Source organism: Chelonia mydas, chromosome 4, assembly GCF_015237465.2.
Source record: "Chelonia mydas isolate rCheMyd1 chromosome 4, rCheMyd1.pri.v2, whole genome shotgun sequence".
NCBI lineage: Eukaryota > Metazoa > Chordata > Testudines > Cheloniidae > Chelonia > Chelonia mydas.
Window position 1 is genome coordinate 59526180 of NC_057852.1, and position 16222 is coordinate 59542401.

Here is a 16222-nt window from a genome sequence, read left to right on the forward strand (position 1 = left end):
ATATCCAATACATACTTATGCAGCAAAATAGTATATTTTAATGGATTAGGCTATCACTACTTTAATATACTGTGTGCAACCGTCTATCATCATGAAACTTACCACCTGGTTTATCATGGAAATTTATTAAAATGCATAGTTTTTTAAATTATAAAAACTACATCCATTTATGATGCAGTAAGATGAGAAGTTGTTTTTTGAAATATGATCAAACTTAACGCATGACTGTGTCCTGCAAGCCTCTCAGTCCCTATACATAACAGCCTTTCATTCCAATTGGCTGGTCAGCAAATATTTTAAGGAATACAAGAGATTTAAATGTAGACTCTTTTCAACCTAAGATACAACAGCAGAAAAATGTCCCCAACTAAAATGTGTTACTTATACAACTTTTCAAATAGCTGAACAGCAATTACTGTCTAGACACAAGTCAGAAAGCTTTTTGTGTCCTGTTTAACAATGGTTCCAGCCAAGATTACCACAGTTAATCATGTAATACTATAATGAAAACACAAAGCACATAAATACAAAGGAAGCCTGCGGGCAGAAGAGACTAGAACTGTAAGCTGTGGTGGGGAAGACTGGTACTGGTTGGGTAACGAGACTGGGAGCCATGGAAGGCAACAGTGGAGGGAGGGGAAAGGGAGAGTGGGACAAGCTGCGCAAAGAGATCAGGACCAATGGGGGAAAGAGGAGACAGATCTGATGAGGAGCCAAGATGCAGGGGAAGACACCCATTGAACAATGATGAGAAAACAAAATATTGAATAGCTGCTCATTAAGTGAGCATCATCCATTCTATGCACTGTGCAAGAGTTGTATGGCAAAAATACTGTGAGATCATGTAATTAATGACTATCATAATGCATATGCACCTAGCAGCCACCTTAAGGTTCCACAGGTAACCTTAATTTCCTATATTTTTAGAAACATTTTAGTTAAGGTCATTTTAAAGAAAGTTCTTTGCTTCAACTTTCATTCTAGTCAAAAGTATTTGGACAACATATGCAGAAGATGCAAAGCATTTGTGTGCAACACAAGAGGTGCCCTGATGGATTTTTTAAAAAATTAATTGCTTCAATATGGTAACAATGAACCATGAACGTCCTGTTTTTTCCTTCTACTGCCATTTCAACCTTCTCTATAGCCCTCTTTTCTCTACTTACATGCTCTGAATGTATGCTGATAGCAGCCACAGTTTGTGTGTGGAGAAAATGGAGGGCAGAGTTATAGGAGGAAAATAGGAGGAGAAAAGAGGGGTACCCCATTAGAGACCTCCACTGTCCCATGTGGAGGAAAGTAAGAAATCTGAAGCTTTTCTTTGGGGGGAGGGGAAGACACTTCTGGCCAATCACTGTTCTGTCACTTCATGTGAGAATGGAAGAGAAGGAGCTAGCAGTGAAGGAGGAAAAGAGTATGGGGATTGGGGAAAGAAAAAGGAGTGAAGCAGATAAACAGAGAAAGAAGTGACCGTGGTGCACAGAGCTTACAAATCAGTCTTTCATACTAACCCTTGATTCTAATATATTTCACTGTGTATCACATCCTTACATATGTAGCAAGAAAAATGATTAATTTCTTCTTCAGTTAACTTTTCTTAGATTGCACTGTATTTAAAATGCAAATGCTGACCAGAACATTTTTACTTATTCATACACATATGATGTTAAAAAAAAAAAACAAAAAAACCTAGCTTCCTTAACATGTAATTTTATATTCTAAGGGAGGCCAGCCACTGGTCAGGACATTACTCATGGAATATACTTGCTCATTTTTCCACCATAGAGGTAGTTCCTCCCTTTAAGTTCAGCCTCTCTCTGCTGGACTTATGCAGAACTTGTGGCTGCGCTGCGAATCACACTGTACAAAGTTCTGTGCTTCTCAGCACACGACTCTGAGAAGCCTTTTGTTGAGAGTATACTTTGGTGCACTTAGGAGGGTTTTTACTGGTTGCTTTGCACACCTACGTTTTCATTTGATCTCCTAGTAGACTGTGTACTGAGACTTTCACATACTTTTTTTTTTTTAAATCCCATCGGAAGAAAGAACAAGGTATCTGACTTTCTCTACACTCTCGTCTAACGGAAAGAGATTTCAAAGCCCATTTCACATACAAAATATGCAACTCTCTCTAAATATTTGGGACATAGGACAAAAAAAAGGAATAAAAAATTGTTTGTAGTCATGCACTGTTTTTTTTTGACTGTACCTAGGGCCTGATCCAAAGCCCACTGAACTCAGTAGCAACACTCCCTTAGTCAGGACCTGGGATAAGCAATATTTTTTTCAAGGAAAAAGTAAAAATGGAAATGGTCTGTTAAAGAACCAAAATATGCTTATTCTAATATCAGACTTAATTACTATAAAAGAGATGACAAAACAAATGTGAAGTCCTAAAGGCAGTTTGGTGAGGGCCCACAAAACCAAGCTGAAATGTCAACATTTCCCTGGAAGTTTTGAGATCTCTCTCAGGAAAACATCAAATGTAAGGAGATTCATATCAGAAAACTTGAATAAATAATTCGGGCAATAGTATTAATAAGAAATTGGATTAGCTTTCTGATAGATATTTGGAGAAAATTTAGGATGAGATCTATGTAACAGGTGAACCGCCCCCTTACTCCGGTTGCATGCTCGAGTTATGGAAGTTTTCTGCCATAACTTGCAAGGAATATCTGTGATGTTAAAGGCTCAGACATTCAGGCTTGAGGGGAAAAAAAACAAGCACACAAACAAAACACATACCTGTGAAAGTCAGGGTGGTTGTGGGAATTATGGAGAAGATTTCAGGGTTTGGTGATTGCCATCCTTTATGAACCTATGTAACTATGGTCTATGAATCCATTAATGTGGTCAGAATTGTAGATGCTTTACTGAGACTTATTTTCAAAACAATTTTGGTGTTTAGATGGAATAGGGGAAAGGCATACATGAGTACGCAGGTCGACAGGAGAGAGAAGGTTTTTGTCTTCCATGCTTAACTGCTCTGGTACATCCAAGTGGATGACTTTAATGCAGAGAAATTCAGGCTTATCTTCTGAAGATCAGCAACTTGAATAGGCTGCTGGTACAGTAAGGCTAGACTGCTGGTGAGGGCTAGACTGCTCTATTGCATTGCTGAGAAAGCCAGTAGAAAGGGTGGCTGCACTGATACACACACACACTTTCAAGAAGCTGAAAGCAATCCTGAAGATCCACTGGCACAGACAGACTGGTAGTATGGATTACATGGCTCTACAGATGAGTGAAGCCTGGGAAACACTGGTAAAATGGCAGCCTGAACTAGGCCACACTGACACATAAGAACTAGGTGAAAGCCAAAAGGGATGCAGATTCAGCATACAGGATCCTCAGCATGCTCTAAAAATAAGGTCATCAGATTCAAATTACTGCAAGTCCAGTTCATGTCAAGTTCCCAGTACTTTATAGAAGGAAGTTCTCACACTCTATAAAGTTCTGTAGTGAAGAGCAGTCATCACAAATCTGTTCTCTTAGGTAGAGGAACAGTAAACTGGGGTCAAACTTTGGTGCGATAGCAGCTCAGAGAGAATCTGAACTCAGAGCAGCTGACTGTAAACTGTTTTATCATGGTGGAATGAGCAGGCCTAACCCATATGTAATGTACAGACCAGTGAATGCCGAATAGGTAATGTATACATTTTTTTTCAATTAATACACAGAAATTTGAATGGGTTGTGTGTGTAACCAAAGTTACATTTACTACTATGTGAATAAACTGTATTATTTATACGTTGTCACAAAAGGCCACTTTTTAAAATTGAAACAAAGACACATCCCTGATATGAGTTTATAATCTACGGCAAGATTTTGCAAATTGCAAATAGCCTGGAGAAGGGAAGGTGTGGAGCTGTATCACGCCGGAGGGCTTGGAGAACAATTCTGCCTCAGGGGGAAGGGAGAGAGAGAGAGAATTTCTTCTGACATGCAGGAGGCAGTGTACCCAACTTCCTCAGGAGGTACAGCCTACTTCCCTGCTGCACTGGTCTCACTCTGAGAATTGATGTGAATGGCTGGAGGCCTCACCCTCTCCCCATACCCTCTGGAGTGGATTTCACCTCTGGGGATGGAGGGAGCGAGCAGGCCAGGCTGTCCTCTAAAGCAAGAGGCTGCAACTGTAGCTGGATCTTACACAGGCTGCACATAAGAGGGACAAGGAGGCTGCTCTTTGCGTCACCTCCTTTTCATCCACAAGAACCAGACACAATCTTGCCCTAAATTAAGTGGACCCGGTGATTTGCATGCTGCCAATATAAAGTAAAGTATTGTATCATCAGGATTTTATCAGTTACTAATTTCAGTAGCATACCTTTTAAAAAGTAAAACATCCAAATGAAATAACACAGCAACCTTTAAGAGCAACAGTACTGAAACTTAACGTGCAATATTTTCCCCCATAAAAATAAACCAGAAGAGGAACAGAACCAACCGGCAGATGAAACATAGCACTTGCTTTTTGAACATACATATTATGCACAACTATTTTAAAGTAAATTTTAATAATTAGCCATAGTTAAATCCTACTGAATAATTAAGTGATACATAATATATAGAATAAGTGAAAGAATGAGTGCAAGGATTTTATTGTTAGTTCATATTATGTAACAAGTACCATTAAGGAAGTGTTTATAGACGAGATGTTTTCAATTAAACCGGGGACCACCACGACACACTATTTTAGAGGATACCACATTAATCTCTTCAGGGATGGGACAATAGGCAATACAAACTAAGCTTTCCACTTTATTTGCTAATACTATCCTGTTATACTGATACTGTTTATTTTCAAGTGCTACACAAAGAATGCTAAAAGAGTATTATTTCTCAATGCATCTCAAATAGACATTACAGGTAGAAGTGTTTTAAATCCAGCTGTTGCATCCTATGACCATTTACAGTAAACTGCTTGACAGAAGCTGAATATAACTAGTACAAGAGATGGACAAGATATGAACTGTTAGATCTCATAATGGAAGTACTCCCAATGATCACCAAACATTTTTTAGATTTTTTTGGTTAGTTTGACGTAAAATTGAGGGGACAGGGCGTAAAACCTTGAGTTTGAAGAAGGAGAAAGCTGATTACCAGTTAAGTCAGGTCAGAGTTTGAATGAATCAACAGCACACAAGCAATAAAAAAACCTGTAGGTATTAGTACTGACATTTCAAATTCACTTATTCTGAAAAAACTTCGGAAGCAACTAATATTTGCAGACAAATCTGCAATATGTTTTATCATCAGTTTAAAAGCATTAAGAGGAACAATTTTGATTTCTTTATTTTTAAAAAGCATCACAGAAGAAAAAGTGTCACGAAATCAAGAAAAGCTTAATTGCAACTACACATCAGTTAAGACCTCGGATCTCAAAACTTCACAAGTTTTACGTGAAAATTTCTTAAGGTTTATCAGTGTCTTTAATAATAAAGTGGTAAAACTGTAGCACACATTAATTAAAGCCATATAACACAAATGCTAATTCTGTTTCCTGTTGCAACTCTTAAAAATGAAAGTAGTTTATTTTGTTTTTTTTTTTAAAGTAGTATAGGTTTTGAAATGTAAGAGAATCAGACAAGTCTTCAAATAAAACTTTCTACTGTATGTCACATGGCAGGTTTAAAGACAGTTATAAAAAGATAACATTAATTTAGAGCCCAATTTTAGAAAAGCCTAGCATCCACCCCAGTGCACTCCATTGCACATTTGTGTGCTCAGCATTTCTGACAAATAAGGCTCTTTAAAAAACCAAGAATATACACATAGCTATACACACATATATAGTGCGTATACACACACACACACAGACAGAGAGTTGTAATGAGATCTATGCAGATGTTGAGTACGTTATTAGGCATGAGAGCAAAGACAGAGTCCCTCCCTCTCATTATTACTGACCACGATAATAAAAGTTAGTAGTTTTATAAAACAAATTAGTTAAAACAAATGATGCTTAAATTAAAAATAGAAGCATATACTTTGACAATTAGGCTAGTAAATTACTTCTACGGTTTCAGTGTTCTCCAATTTTGTCCTATTAGTCAAATAAAATGAAGTAAGTCTATTTTTTTGGAATCCTGTAAGGTCTGAAACCTGTAGCAACTTTCACTGAACTGCCTGCTTAAACAGGAGTTAGAACAACTCAGCTGATTGTTTAAGTTGACTGCCTTTGGAATGTTGGGTGTCTTTTCAGAAACGCATTTATACTGATTTCCACATTTGTAATATGTTTAAGGTTCTTCAAACTGTGGTTCCCACTATGGAAAATGTTTTTCTAAAATATTAATATCTTTTTGAGGTACCAGTTTCAAAAATTGCATAAATAAATGTTAAAATAGCCACTTTTTGGACTATCACAAAAAGAACTTAACATCTTTCTCCTACAAAGATAAACATTTTTTTTACTTCTCTGCATATTTTTCTTACTTACAGTGCCCAGGCTAACATGAGCCTAATGAGGTGCGCACACAGAAATGAGAATTAACAGGCAACCAGACTTCTGTTCTATCACGCTCATGTTATGAATCAAACAGCTTTTAATTACATTTGTCTACTATTTTTGAAGAACTCCTATCAGAAAAATGAGTTTAAGTCAATTTACCACCTATTTACCATAAAATGTTTCTATTCACCCTTCAATTAATGCACTCTTAGGTCTGAAACTGATTGAGATCATATGTAAAATAAAATATGATAAATCTGAAATATAATTTTAATACATTATACACAACTGGTATGAATATACCTTTCTTTCCTTTATTTATTTATTTATTTTGCATAGGTTAGGTCAGTACCACATGCTAGCTTTCAATGTATGTTCTCCGTATGTGACAGGTCTGGGCAATCTTCTTGGTCAGTTTTGTTTCTGTCACTACTGCTTACTAAAAAGACTATTTTACAACTGAGCTTAATTAAATGTACAAGTTTACTAACAAAAGAACTCTTATTTTGAAATTCAAGATAAAAATTGCACATTTGCAAAAGTAAGGGTTTTTTTTAATTGATTTCAATAAATGGAACAAAAATTCTTATTCAATACTTCAGGAATACTTTTAATGAAACATAATGAGAAGAGCTAAATTTATTGAAAAGTAGATTTATTGGAAGGAGTAATAAAAAAGAAAAACTGTTCATTTTATTTTAAAAAGTGTGAACTCAGTAGCATTTAAGCCGAAGAGTTTAAGCATAATATAAATTCAGATTAATTTGAAAACATTCACTAATTTTGGAAATTAAATGAAAATATACGTTACTTTTAATGGGATCAAAATTTTAAAAAACCTTTTTCCTTCATAAAATGTGTTTTAGAATAACTTTATTATTACGGTTATTGAGGCTGTAGCATAACAGTTTGACAGTCTAGGGCTGTCTATATATAAACTCTATCACAACCTCCACATAGTAACATGCTATTTTTATTTTTTATAACAGCAAAAATGTTATCTGTTATTGTGAACTGAAAAAGTATTAGGATTAAACTTTAAGATACCTTTAAAATATTTATATTAAACTAGTTTAAGATCTTTGACTTTCCTATTTAAGTATCTAACAAGTCACATATGCCAAAGTAGTTCAGAACTGTATGCAATTGATTTTAGCATAAAGCTGTAAACAAAACATCCAGACACTTATTTTTAAGAGAACTTCAGCCCCCCCTCTTTGTTTTTACTTTGTTTATATATAGTATGTTATTTGTAATGTATCTAATGCAGTTAACTGTTAAAAGAGGATCTTTGCCATGTTCTATTAAATGTGTAATAAAAAACAAGGCTCCAGGATATCTTGAAGACAACATACGTAGATTTTCAGTTACAAACTGAAGCACAAATATTACTGAAATCAAATTATGTAAGTGCTAGGAAAAGTACATCAAGGCAACATGCACTACACATTGAAATACTTCTTCATCGACAGAAATCACCGTAACAAGGCATATTTCAGGCCAAGCAATGCAACTTCAGATTTTTAAGAATTCTATACTTACCCGTCTACGGCAGAAGGGGAGGCCCTGGGCAATGATGCTGATGCTAAATATCTTCATCACAGTTTGGTGTGGCAAAGGTTCTTTTGTACTTTTAAGATCAATAGGAACCAAGCCATGGTTTATGGTAGCTTTTCCTGGTTTTGACATTTTACAGTTCTTGCTTGGTCACAAATCTATTAGCAATGTAAGGCCATTGCTAAAAAATGTAAAAGCAAAATTGCATGACTTCTTTTAAAAATAAAGTTTACAAACAGATGAGCCAGCTCCCCACAGCCTGCTGACTTTGTCTTTCAACCTTCTCCTGCCAAGTAACTGGACTTCTCTGCTGCTTAGTGAAGTGCAAGCTATCCCAGTATAGACAGGAATTATAAACTACTAATGTGAAGGCAGACTGCTCTTGCCAATCAAACAGCTTGGGGGACCTCCCATGCAGAAGACACCATCTTCTGAAAGGGGTGCATAAGATTCAAAATTTAAAAAAAAACACATCTGCTTTTAGTTTTAACAGACAAACCCACTTATACAAGGACTTTACAGAAAAATTGAAGACTTGTCCTTTGAGAGGGAAATGGCAAATTCAGTCTTAAATCACTTCAGGTGTTATCACAGTATCACACTGTGACATACTATACCTTGGGGGAGCGTCTTGTAACCCCCATATTCCTCATCGGTATATAATTGTGATATTGCATAAAAAGCATGCCATGTGAGGTATCAGGGAAATTGTTATCATCAGCTGAAAGTCACTGTTCTATCTAAATACGTATATCTTTAGTACATATGAATTTATGAGATTGTGTTGTATGGTTGTCACTAAAACATGCTGTAAACTGGGGAATCAACCAAATGATAGTTCCCCAGAGACAATAACAAGGAAAGTAACCAACGCACAGGCATGGTGTCAAACAACCATCAACAGCCATTGTCCAACAAGGAAGTTACAATTCAGTGACTCACCTGCATGAGGCCACACCAGGGGAATTGCTCAACTTTGCCTGGGGACTCAGCAATGCCCAACAGACATGCCCGGACTTGTGTCCTCCAAGCATGTGACTGAGGGTATAAAACAGAACACAGGGGGCCCATGGTTGGCCTTCCTCCTGAACCCACCTATGCTGCAAGCAACAATGTCACTGAGAAGACTTAAGACTTCAACAGAGAAGAGTGGCCCAGGTTTCAAGGGTGAAATCTGTGTACTATGAACTGCAGTATCCAGTGGGGTAAGAAAAACTGCTTAATCTAGATGTTGCCGAGTCTAATAAGGTTGAGAATTTAGACTGCGCGCTCATATTTTATTTTATTTTATTTTCCAGTTCAATCTTTAAAAAAAAACTGCACACATGTAAAGGGAATAATGTTTTACCTGCGTACGAAATTTTCAAAAGGCTTTAGTAGTTGTGGTATTTTATCATAGCACCTAGGAACCCTAGTCATAGACCAAGACCCTATTGTGCTAGATGCTGTACTACACAGCCCCAGTGAGTTTACAATCTCAGTATAAGGCCTTGTTTACACTACAGAGTTTTGTCAACGAAAGTTATTCTGCTTTAATTAAAGCACTTTAATTAAATTGCTGTTGCATGTCCACACTATGCTCCTTGTGTCAGCAGAGCACATCCACACTTACAACTCTTGCACCAACACAGAGAGCAGTGCACTGTGGGTAGCTATCCCACTGTGCAACTGGGTGCAGGGTGCTTTGGGAAGGGTTTGCAATGTCCCATGGGGCACGTTTCTGAATCCAATCCTTCCATGGGGGGGATGCATGCCTGCAGAGCAGCAGAGTTCAAAACAGCGAGCAGAGCGGTCACAGCGAGCATTGTGGAATACTGGGGGAGGCCAGTTATGTCAATATAACAAACGGCAGCATCTACACTGACGCTCTGTCGTTTTAACTTTGCTGCAAAAAGCTTTATGTCTCTTGTCGAGGTGGTTTTGTTTTGCTGCCAAAAGTAGCTTTTTAAAAGCTGCCTTTTGCCGACAAAACTGTGTAGCATAGACAAGGCTGAAGACAAGAGAAAAAAGATGGATACAGAAAGACAGGGAGTACAAGGAAACAATGAGACAATACTGGTCAGCACAATAGGCAGAGGTCTCTGCACATCAGCAGCCTTGTCAATTTTTTTACAGGTCTCATAGCAAAAGAGTTTTGAGGAGGGATTTGTAGGTGCATAATGAAATAGCTTTGCTGATGTTCATAGGGAATGCCACCCAAGACTGTGCGGCAACATGGGAAAAAGCAAAAAGGCATTTGTTTGAAAACTTTAGAAGTGGGCAATGGAGGCTGGCATCATCACTTTCAGAGTGGATTAAGATAAATAACTTGTTCCAGAAAAAAGTGTCCACATATGGAGATACTCAGAATAGCTACTCCACTTTAAGTTCAGACCCTACCTTAACCCAAATTAATTTTCAAGTTTAGACAAGCCCTGACCTGTGTGGGGTTTTTGTTTTGTTTTGTTGTGGTTTTGAATGTTTATTTCTCTCAGGGATAATACTGACGAGCTGAACTGATGCAAGTTGTCCCGATTCCATTTCTACATATCCACTTCTCTTCCACTCTCACAGGCTTATTACATACTACTGGACTGCAGATAATGTTATTTATTTCTCATATTATGGACACTAACACAGAGGACCCAATTAGTATATGGGCCCCACAGTGCTACACAAACACAAACGAAAAGAATGTCGTTGGCCTGAAAATCTTACAATCTAATTTAAGCAGTAAGTGGGTGAAAGAAGCAGAGGAAAATGGAAAAGGTAGGTCTCTTAACACTGATAGGAATGTGTTATTTATACCAGCCACTATATATGTGCATATGTGGGATAAGTTGAAAATTTGAGTTTTAGTGCTAAAGAAAGCTGGCAAATAAATGAAAGTAGCTTGATCTTCAAAAGCTGCTCCCATTGACTTTCATTAAAATAAAAAAGGAACTTTTTTGAAAATCAGGTCACTTCTATTTGTGTACATAAACATTGGTGCCTAACTTCAGGGATTTCTGTTTGAAAGTTTTGGGCTTAGGTTGTCATCAAATGCTATCCTGTTATTGGTCAGACCCTCTAAAACCACATAGTTCCTGGACACAGCACTGAAGAGAATCTACTTTGAAACAGAGATGCAGAATAAGTGATAGAACTTTGAACTACCTTCAAACTGAAGAAATAGAAAGTGGATCACTAATAGGGCTCTATAGGAACAATTTACTTCCTTTGACTGAGTAAGTAATATTAAATGGGCTTACTCTTTCAGCCTAACTGACCAGGAAGATTACATTAAAAACAGTGCAGTGAGAATTTCTGAGAATAATGGATTTTGGCTTACCTGTATTAACAAGCAGCTTGAAATTTTACAGAATCCTCTGCTAGAGCTAAATAACTAGCTACCCAGTTCTGAAATGTTCACTTTAATATTACTGAGAAAATAAAGAAAAACATAAAACTGCAGTATGTACTGATTTTTTCCCCATAAAGCGCTAAATCAATTATTTGCAGCTACAGGAAAATTGAAAAACAAAACAAAACAAAAACATGCTTTTCCCAGAGTTCTTATCATTGGTGAACAGGTGCCCTCAAATGGATAACATAGAGCATTGCAACATTGTAAAATACAACCTCACCAGTTTTTATTTTTATTATTATTTTTTTAAACACACACATCACCTTCGCCCTCCCCACTTGCAATTTGGAGCTATTTTGTTGTATACTTGGTTAGCTGTAAGAGAATTCTGGAAAACCTTAGATTTGTCTGACTGGACATTATATAGAAGTTTATTCCTCATCCACCACGCATTCATCTCCCTACAGATGTACAAGAACCAGTCTTTTGACTTTGCGGAGAACAATTCTTGAGTGGAAACCAGCTTTTCATCAGCCAACCTACCAGTAAGGCTTTCCTACACTTGAAAGTTGTAATGTTTTAAATCGATATAGCTAATGTGGTACCACTCCCACAGTTATATTGTTAGGAAGGTGCTTTATACCAGTATAGCTTGTTTCCGTACAGGCTGGGGAATAGGTAAACTGCTTCCATACTAGAGGAATGGTTAACACCCACCCACAACTGGCATAGTTATACTGTACAAAACCTGTGTGTAGGCAAAGGATACGTAATGGAATGATCATATCAGCAATCAAAAGAAAGTAAGTCCCCCTCCCAACACCTGAGGAAACCTACAAGAAACAGAATAATGACCAGATAGATACAGAAAAACCTGAAATTTTAGAATTAAATTCTGCACATTTCACCCTTAAGCATTATTATGAGACCACTACTGTTAAATCTTTGATGGGAAGCAGGGAGATATTTTGTGCATGCTACTATGTTGTACACATACACACAAGCAGTTTTATATATACAGAGAGAGAGAGAGAGAGAGAGACAAAAGTGGAAGGAAGGAAAACTGAGCATATGTTCAACCAAAATAAAAGTTTCCATTTCCTAGTAACCAGTACTTAGTTTCTCAAAAATAAACGAAGGAATGTTCGATAATATTCAATTTTTCCTTATTATGTCAAGGAAAATATAAATTAATTATTCTTTCCAGTTGATGGTTAACTAATAGACAATTTTAAAAGTTTATTCTATTTTATTCTTACAATTCTTCTTGAATTTTTCCATCAGTAGATGAGTATACTATATTGTTTGTAACTGGCAATTATTTATAAAAATAATTTACGTATTTTAAATCCACAGATCTCCTAGCTTTACTTTATTTCCCCTTCTTGTTTTTAAAAATTATTTTAAAGCATTTGTCTTCATTCCTTCATTAAACATTTCAGGAAGTATTTCAGATATGTAACATAAACCCAACTGCATCGTCTTACATTTTACAAATATTCTAGAAATGTCTGGCCAATCTTTATTGGCTATAACATGATTTGTCTGATGATTAAGTTTAACTCTTTGGTCTGTTCAGGGTTCCACCAGCTGTTAAAAAGAACTCCTACAGTTGTTATCCAAGAATTCAGTTGCTGATTACTTATTTTTGCTGTGGTTGCACCGTAAAAGAAAACTAAGACAAGCTAAAACAGGTAGACAGGTCATTCAAAACATTGTAACAATGGGTTAAAAGGTCAAATACTTAACATTTGGGGGAGGCAAATGTGAACTTAACAGGAAAGGAAGAAAACTGTAATATTAACTTTACACACTAAAAATTAAACTTTATGATTATGCTACTTTAATATTTAAACAATGTATATGATTTTCAATAAGAAACTACCTATGTATGTATTCAAGATTCCCAAGACAATACTGAAAATCTTTAATAGTGCAGAATGATGTTCATTTGGAAGGGCTACTAAAAAGTAGGCCTGTCAAGCGATTAAAAAAATTAATCACGATTAATCATACTGTTAATAATAGAATACCATTTATTTAAATATTTTTGGGTATTTTCTACATTATCAAATATATTGGTTTCAATTACAACACAGAATACAAAGTGTACAGTGCTCACTTTATATTTTTTTATTACAAGTATTTGCACTGTAAAAAACAAAAGAAATAATATTTTTCAATTCACCTAATACAAATACTGTAGTGCAATCTCTTTATCCTGAAAGTTGAATTTACAAATGTAGAATTATATACAAAAAAACTGCATTCAAAAATCGAACAATGTAAAATTTTAGAGCCTGCAAGTCCATTCAGTCCTACTTCTTGTTCAGCCAATCACTCATACAAACAAGTTTGGCTACATTTCCAGAAGATAATGCTGCATGCTTCTTGTTTACGTCACCTGAAAGCAAGAAGAGGCGTTCTCATGACACTGTTGTAGCCAGCATCGCAAGATATGTACGTGCCAGATGCGCTAAAGATTCATATGTCCCTTCATTCTTCAACCATCATTCCAGGAGACAAGCGTCCATGCTGATGACATGTTCTGCTCAATTACAATCCAAAGCAGCTTTCTTTTTTTGGTGGTTTGGGTTCTGTAGTTTCCGCATCAGAGTGTTGTTCTTTTAAGACTTCTGAGAGCATGCTCCACACCTCATGCCTCTCAGATTTTGGAAGGCACTTCAGATTCTTAAACCTTGGGTCAAGCGCTATATCTATCTTTACAAAGCTCACATTGGTACTGTGCCGGTGCACCCCATAAGGCTTTATGGAAATATGCTTATGAATGTATATATGACATAACTGGAATATGTTTTTTGCTATATATGCCATATAACGTATCTATGTAAAGGTTATGATCTACTGAATATATTCATCCTATTTGTATGCATGTGTCATTGTTGTATTCAAAGTTATGAATATTGGCTGTATACTTGTTTGATTTTAAATAACCTCAGTAAGGCTTTTGGTCAGCTTCCTTAGAATGGAATTCGTACGTTAAGTGCCCAGTAAAGAAGCACTTAATGGACAATGGATCTTGGAAGGCTCCAATCCACATAAGAAGTTTACATGAGGACTTTAAAGGTAGCATGTAAACCATGGCTGCTACATGTAAGTTCTGAGTCATGCATGGACAGGGACTTGCCCATGTGACTCCAAAACTCCATCTTGTAGCTGGAATTTGACACAGGGGAAGGGAGGGGTATCCACCCACAAGAGAAAGTCTATTTAAACCCCTGGGAGATCCCTCCATTTTGTCTTCAGCTAGCTCAAGAGACAGCCTCTCCACTCCCAAGGATACCTGAAAGAAACTGGAACAAAGGACAGTAAACTACAAGGGGTGTGAGTGATTGCTGGACCCAGACTAGAAGGAGACTAGTCTGTAAAAGGAAGCTTACTGGAACTCCTCTGAGCATGAGGTTTTATCTGCATTCAGTTTTCTTACTGTATTAGACATAGACTTGTGTGTTCTATTTTATTTTGCTTGGTAATTCACTTTGTTCTGTCTGTTACTACTTGGAACCACTTAAATACTACTTTCTGTAGTATAAAAATCACTTTTTACTTATTAATTAACTTATTAATTAATGTATTAATACCTGGGGGGGGGCAAACAGCTGTGAACCTGCCTCTATCCATGTTACGGAGGGCAAACAATTTATGAGTTTACCCTGTATAAGCTTTATACAAGGTAAAATGGATTTATTTGGGGCTTGGACCCCATTGGGAGTTGGGCATCTGAGAGTTAAAGACAGGTACACTTCTTAAGCTGCTTTCAGTTTAAGCCTACAGCTGTTAGGGGACGTGGTTCAGACCTGGGTCTGGGTTTGCAGCAGGCTAGCAGGTCTGGCTCAAACCAGGCAGGGAACTGAAGTCCCTGGCTGGGAGGGCAGGGAAAGCAGGGGCAGAAGTAGTCTTGGCACATCAGTTGCCAACCCCAAGGGGGTTTCTGTGATCCAACCCGTCACAGGTACCGTCTTTGTGTTTTGTCAAATCTGCAGTGAAAGGTGTTCTTAAAACGAACAATGTGTGCTGAGTCATCATCCGAGACTGCTATAACATGAAATATATGGCAGAATATGGGTAAAACAGAGCAGGGGACATACAATTCTCCCCCAAGGAGTTCAATCACAAATTTAAATTTTCAATTTTTTTTTTTAAACAAGTGTCATCGGCATGGAAGCATGTTCTCTGGAATGATGGCCGAAGCATGAAGAGGCATGCACACGTTTAGCATATCTGGCACGTAAATACCTTGCAATACCAGCCACAAAAGGTGACATGCAAATGCCTGTTCTCACTTTCTGGTGACATTATAAATAAGAAGAGAGCAGCATTATCTCCTGTAAATGTAAACAAACTTGTCTGTTTTAGCGAAAGAGTGAACAAGAAGTAGGACTGAGTGGCCTTGTAGGCTCTGAAGTTTTACATTGTTTTGTGTTTGAGTGCAGTTATGTAATAAAAAAAATTCTACATTTGTAAGTTGCACTTTCATGACCAAGAGATTGCAGTACAATACTTGTATGAAGTGAATTGAAAAATACTATCTTATTTTTACAGTACAAATATTTAGAATAAAAAATAATATACACTTTGATTTCAATTACAACACAGAATACAATATATATATGAAAATGTAGAAAAACATCCAAAATATTTAATAAATTTCAATTGGTATTCTATTCTTTAACAGTGCAATTAAAACAAATTAATTGTGATCAAGTTTTCAAATCACAATTACTTTTTTTGAGTTAATCACGTGAGTTAACTGTGATTAATCAACAGCCCTACTAAAAAGTACCCTGTCACTTGATTTCCCCCACTCTTCTCACTATAAAAATCAACGCTAGAAAGGCCTTAAAAGGGATGAAAATAACTAGTTA

At 36.7% G+C, this 16222-nt stretch overlaps 1 protein-coding gene across 10 annotated transcripts in view; it reads right to left on the reverse strand.

The window, feature by feature from the left end:
• The window catches only part of FBXW7 (F-box and WD repeat domain containing 7), a 281649-nt gene that overhangs the window by 97976 nt on the left and 167451 nt on the right, over positions 1–16222 (reverse strand). The window contains exon 1 of one of the 10 annotated variants that reach the window (XM_043545828.1): positions 7997–8299. The exons of the other annotated variants lie outside the window; for them this stretch is intronic. Within the exon in view, the coding sequence (XP_043401763.1) occupies positions 7997–8143 (147 nt within the window). The 5' untranslated portion in view covers positions 8144–8299. Of the gene's footprint in view, positions 1–7996; positions 8300–16222 lie in introns of those variants that run through there. 10 annotated transcript variants of the gene reach the window in all.